The sequence below is a fragment of the Triticum aestivum genome, chromosome 2B (genome assembly GCF_018294505.1).
Source record: "Triticum aestivum cultivar Chinese Spring chromosome 2B, IWGSC CS RefSeq v2.1, whole genome shotgun sequence".
Taxonomy (NCBI): Eukaryota; Viridiplantae; Streptophyta; class Magnoliopsida; order Poales; family Poaceae; genus Triticum; species Triticum aestivum.
Window position 1 is genome coordinate 56,100,205 of NC_057798.1, and position 6,491 is coordinate 56,106,695.

Below are 6,491 nucleotides of genomic sequence, written 5' to 3' on the forward strand. Positions count from 1 at the left end.
TGGTCTCTCATAGCTGTATATGGGGCAGCACAACCCGAACTCAAACCATACTTTTTAGCCGACTTGGTGCGGATCTGTGGGGACGAGACTCTTCCAATCCTAGTTGGAGGAGATTTTAATATAATTCTGAGGAGAGATGAAAAGAACAATGACAACTTTGATGGACGTTGGTCTATGATGTTTAACATGATTATCGAGAGTCTTAGTTTGAGAGAAATTGAGCTCACAGGTAGACAGTATACTTGGGCCAATACATTGCCCACTCCAACATATGAGAAGTTGGATAGGGTGCTTGCTAGTGTGGAACGGGAACAAAACGGACGGGGGTCCTGTTGATCGGGAGGGGTGTGGCGTACCGCAAAACGGACGAAACGGACTTGTTTTGGAGCGCTACGGTCGAAACGGAGGGGGGGGAGGGGTGTGGCGTACCGCAAAACGGGACTCCACGGGATACTGTTCATCTCCACCGTCGACCTCCTCCAGCCTCCACGGGCTCCTGTTCATCCAGCCTCCACCGCGCGCTACTCCACCGGCTACTGTTCAACCACCCCTCCACGGGCACCCCTCCATCGTCTACTGTTCATCCAGCCCTCCACACAACGGGGTCCTGTTCAACCACCCCTCCACGTCCACCCCTCCACCGTCTACTGTTCATCCAGCCCTCCACACCACGGGTTCCTGTTCATCCAGAGGCAACGCCACCGTTCACTGTTCATCCAAACCCCCCGCAACACTCATTGTTCATCCAATCGATCGGCTTCAGTTAGCAGCAGTAGCGAAGGAATCGCTCCATCGGGTTCAGTTAACAGCCATCGATCGATCCCTCGGGTTCAGTAACGCGTAGCCTGCAGTGCAATCGCTCGGGTTCAGTTAGAGCCCAACGCCTTGCTCGGCTTCAGTTAGAGCCAACGCCTCGCAAACACGCGCGTACGTACGAGAGAAATGCGCATCACTACGCCCCCGACCTCCCACCGTAACCGGCAACTCCCCAAAATTTTCCTCCCACTCACTTCTACCATGGTTTTTTCCGTCATGGACGGCCCAAAGAATGTCATGCAGCTGCGTCTCCGGCCCGCTCAGGACGAAAAGCTCATTTTCTGTCTTGATTTTTTCATAGAAGTAGGAGCCCACCACATCTATGATGATACCGGGTTTTATCACAATTATCGTCATAGAAGTGTCATATGTATGACATTTTTTTTTCGTTCGGCCCAAAATGTCATGGATGTGTCTTTTTTTGTAGTGCTTCTCCCTGTGCTTTTATCCTCTCTAATACTGCGCTGGACAACTCCATTCTCTGATGGCTAGACAACCGATGCTTGTCGGACGTCCGATCCGTCTTTTCTGACTAGATGTCCGGTACCTGTCGGGCGTCCGACGTCTGCGCAGCTTAAGTGCCCTCCAACGGCCACTCTTACACTATGACTATAAATATCCTTCTTCCACCTCGTGTGATATTTGTCCAACACAGTGCAAAGATTCCAAGAACACCTTTCCCTCTTACTCTCTCTTGCTTTCACCAAATCCTAGATCCCAAGAGCATTTGTGAGGATTCTTGAGTGTCGTCCCTCTCTCCTCCTTTCAACCAAAGGAATTCATGATTTGAGCAAGTCTTGAGCAGTTCCATTAATCTTGTTACTCTTGGAGGTTGGACACTCCTAGGTGGTAGGAGTCTTTCGGTGAGGAATCAAACCATTGTGATTACCCCCGGAAAGTTTGTGAGGGTTTGCAGACCACCCCAAGGTCTACCACTAGTGGTTGAGAATCGCCTTCGTGGTGATATCTCAAAGAGAGAATAAGACGAACCTTCGTGGCGTTGGTGTGCCTTCGTGGTAACATCCACCTCTCTAAACGGTGACGTAGCTTCCCTCCAAGGAAGTGAACATCAGCATACATCCTTGTCTCTCGGAGTTGCGGTTATTCCTAACCCTAGCTCCTTACTTGTGGTTACTTGTCTCTTTATCTTTACTTGTTCCATATTGTGCTTGCCTAGTCATATTCTTGTATGACTTAGTCACCTTGCTTAGCTCATTGCATAATCTTTGCAATTTTTAGGCTTACCTTCATATTCCGCATTATTGCCTAAAATTGCTAAGTGATAATTAAAATTTGTAATTGTATCTATTCACCCCCCCCTCTAGGGGTCCATCTCAATCCTTTCAACAAGTCATGCCAAAATTCAAGGAAAATTTCGCATGACCTTTGCTAAGAACATGACATATCGAGTGCCTGAAATTTGCGGGAATGGAAATGAATCAACATTCCGATAAAACATAGGCACTCGGATTTGTTCCCTGCAAAATGCATCCATGCATCCATCCATCTAACGAACATACATCCATTTACATATATATTATAAAAAACTAAACCTAAAACTAAATAGAGAGGTGAGGAGGTGCTCATGGTGGACGGGGCGGGACCAAATGGGAAAGGGGGACGCGACACGAGAAAGCCTGCATATTCCATCGAGTGAAAAATTTACATCATCAAATCTCATATAACATTCTTTGATGAAGAAATGATAACGAAATTCACAATATAAGTGGCAACAACATTTTTATATTTTATTTGACACCTAAAAATTTCTACATTCAAAAAACCTATTCGACACCTAAAATTTTCTATTCTATTACTATTTTTACTGAAAATTTTCTATTCTATTACTACTTTTTATATTCTATTCCATTACTAGTTTTTATATTTTACTGTTTCTTTACCCAAAACATTTCTATATTAAAAAAACCTATTTTATACCTAAAATTTTCTATTATATTACTAAAATTTCTATATTTTTCTATTTTTTACTGGAAACATAGAGGAGAGAGGAGGAGGGAGGAGGGAGGAGAGAGGAGGAAGAGGATGGCTGCCGAAGGAGGGGGAGGATGGAGGAGGGAGGAGGGAGGAGGGAGGTGGGATGAAGGAGGATGAAGGAGGGAGGAAGGAGGAGGGAGGGGATAGAGGAGGAGGAGGGAGGATGGCGGCCGGAGGAGGGAGGAGAGAGGAGGAGGAGGGAGGAGAGCAACTTTAAGGAGGAGGGATGTGAGCGACAGGTGGAGGAGGGAGGCTGCTTACCGAGGAAGGAGAAGGGCGGCGACGACAACGGGAGGAGAAAGAAGCATGAATGAGTGAGAGGGTCGTTGTTGGAGGAGGGATAAGGTTGCCACAGCAGTAGATTGGGGAAGAAGACCCGCGCTATTGCTATGCCCATTACGTGTAGCGCTCTATCATGCACCAGCGCTGCTGCTAAATGGGGCCGACCAGCTAGCCCTGTGTACTAGTAGTGGAAGCGCTTGGTATAAGCCCTAGTTGTAATGCGGGTCTTATACCCAACACTGCCACTATGGCTCGACCCGGGGGTACTGTGGGGCCCACTTAGCAACAGCGTTGGGTGTATACACCCGTGCTACTACTAGACCTATAGCGTGGTGTTTTGACCCACGCTACTACTACTTAATGACAGTGTGGGTCACTTACCCAGCGCTACTGCTAAGTATCTACCTATAAGGTATTTCCTTGTAGTGGTATATTGGCCAACATTCAAAATTTGGAACTATAACTCATACAAGTTCTAATAACCAGAGGAGATATAGTTTAATACATGACCTTAGATATGAAGCATTAAGTTGCATATAAACATTAGTCGAGAATATTTATGTGTGGATATGACTCACTAATAACCAAATATTCGCGACTAATATTGATTTCCCCATTTATACTTGGGCGAAGATCGGCGCAGATTTCCTGCGTGTGTGAAGGCGGTGGAGATAGGTTGTCCATTGTCCACACCTACCTTTTCCCAGCTATAAATACCTCGTCATACCAGGCATACCAGCACCCAACCACCAGACTATCTAGCGGGAATAGCAGGAAGACCCCCAATCTCCTCCAGCACTATCTGGCTCTAACCTTGAGGTACATGTTCCATTATTTGTTTTCCTGTCTTGTCTTATCATCAGGCTTCTTGTGATTTTAGTGTCCACGCTTTACATACAGGAGAATGTTAGAGGTGGATCTATACCAGTATAGGGTGGAAGTATGCATTTTAGTTTGATCTTTTAATCAATATCTTCGTTGTTGTTGTTAGCACCCATCTATATGCATTTATGTATAATTGTTGGCATGTTCATTGTTTATTTTCCATGTTGATGTTATCTAGGGGCTTTGATTCTTTTAGTCCTACATATCGTATAAAAAGGAATGATCATGGGAAACTTTACATGCATAGCACAATCGACCGTTCTCTATCATTGTTTTCATTTGAAATACACAATTTTGTTTCATTGTGTTATGCGATGTCCTCGATTAGTTAAACTATGAGTTTAGTAATATATTAAGATTTTGTTAGTTGATTATTTTCAAGAAAAACAATATGCTTGAAGTACTAATTTGGCATGCGTGGATCAAGAATAAAATATATTCATGTGTTTGTTATTTGTTTAGGTGATCATGGAGCTCAAGGCCAAAGGATCCACCTCTATCAAGGCACTACTTGTAGAGGACATTCAAGTTTGTAGGTTGGTCCTCTCAACGTTTCTGCTCAGACTTCACTGTGAGGTTACTCTAGCCATGAATGGGAAGGAAGCTGTTGATTTGTTCCTTGAGGGAAAAAAGTTTGACATTGTTTTGTTCGATAAGGATATGCCCGTCATGACTGGTCCAGAGGTAATTAATTCTATATCATCAAGTATTTGGCATGTATTTATATAAATATAATCCATTTATTTACAAAAAAGACAATATAATTTTTATATTGCTCGACAGGCAATTGTGAAGATCCGTGCTATGGGGGAAACTGATGTGAAGATTGTTGGGGTTTCTGCCGATAATCATGCCATGGAGGCGTTCATGAGTGCAGGTGCTGATTTATTTGTGCCCAAACCAATAAGGATGGAGGCCCTCAGTCCTATCATTCAGGATGTCATCAACAAGAAGATGCATGACATGGTCTAGCACCATTCATCTTGCTTAAGTGATGGAGGAAATAATAATGTATAACCTTTTGATCTATGTTTGCTTCAATCTCCTTGTGTTGCTTGTTCAATTGTATCATTTGATTTGAGAAGTTCATGTTAATGGAAAGACATCATTGTCCATAATAATAAGGTACTTATGATATATTAGATCGATATAATCTACAAGTCTTTCTATTTTTGGCCAAGGCTTCTCACTAACTCAAGATTCATGTTGTGAGTCGTGTACTCTTTTGAGAGGAAATTACTCGGCTATCAATATTTTGTAACTGTTATATGGTCCGGATTACCAGTAAATGGTCAGTGTGGTGTATCCAATTAATGTCCACTATTATTAATCCATCACTGATCCTTTATATAAAACTATTGGTATACACCCCCATAACTCTGCCATGTCCATGTAAGTTAAATTAACTTTCCATGCACCCATCCATCTGCTTGAGAAAGGTTTCACTACTAGTGAATCTATGGATTGCATCAAGGTTCAAAGACCCCTTATTCGAAATCTTAGCATTTATGGCATTAGCACATTTATTTCCCGACCTTTCTCCTCTTGTAACATCAACAAGCACAAACGTTGGCATTTGGCTCTAGCCCCACCATTCAGCCTCCCTGGTGTCGATGAGTTATACACTTCAAATCTTACAATCTACTATGAGGTTTTTAAGGAAGCACTAGTAGAAAAAGGGGCAAATCTGAGACACATTAGTGCCGGTTTGATTTTGAGCCGGCACTAATGTGTCCATTAGTGCCGGTTCCAACGGCTAGCCGTCCGCTCTCATTAGTACCGGTTCATGGCGAACCTTTAGCACCGGTTCGTGCCACGAACCGGTACTAAAGAGAGTGGTGGCAGGATGTTGTCAGGCTGGGGCCCCTCCAGCACCTTTAGTACCGGTTCATGGCACGAACCGGTACTAAAGGTCGTACTTAAACTCTTTATCCACCCGAGCTCGCTCTATTCTTCCCCTTTCCCCTCACTTCCTCTGTTCTTCTCCTCTCTTCCTCGAGCTCATCATAAATTTTGCCCAAAATTTGTCAAGATTTGAAGGCCCCCATCCATTCAAATGATCACAAAGGTTAGCAACTTTGTCCTTTCATCTCTCATTGCTAGATTAGCTCTTGCAATGCTTTGTATAGTGATTAATTTGTGAGTTTAGTAATTTGGGAGGAATTATATGTGCTAGCATTTGATTTATATGCAATTTGAGGTCAAAAATAACACTTAGTTTGCATATGTAGGTGTGGTTTACTTAGTGCCTTCTAAATCTCCGTCGTAACTACCGTCGATCGCCCGCACCGTCCCGTCGCCGCTACCACCTTATGGTGAGGCTCTTGTTCATGAATGTTTTACATTACCAAATTGATATTTGTGTGATTTGGATATACATTTACTCATATAATTATCTTACCCGTATGTTGTTTGTTATACATAGTGCCATGGTTTTGATATCCGTCCCCGTCAGCCCTCGTCCTTGTTATGATTCGGATGTGGTATATTCTCTTTTAAAACTAGTTGTTGCA

The 6,491-nt window shown here is 43.4% G+C and overlaps 1 protein-coding gene across 1 annotated transcript; it reads left to right on the top strand.

Annotated features, from left to right (window-relative positions):
- The first annotated feature begins 3,849 nt into the window (after positions 1-3,849).
- On the top strand, positions 3,850-5,095 carry LOC123040386 (two-component response regulator ORR42-like). Its single transcript, XM_044463249.1, has 3 exons — positions 3,850-3,912; positions 4,441-4,662; positions 4,762-5,095. Exons 2-3 carry the CDS (start codon positions 4,447-4,449, stop codon positions 4,948-4,950), a joined length of 405 nt encoding a protein of 134 aa, XP_044319184.1. The 5' UTR covers positions 3,850-3,912; positions 4,441-4,446; the 3' UTR covers positions 4,951-5,095.
- Positions 5,096-6,491: the final 1,396 nt, after the last annotated feature.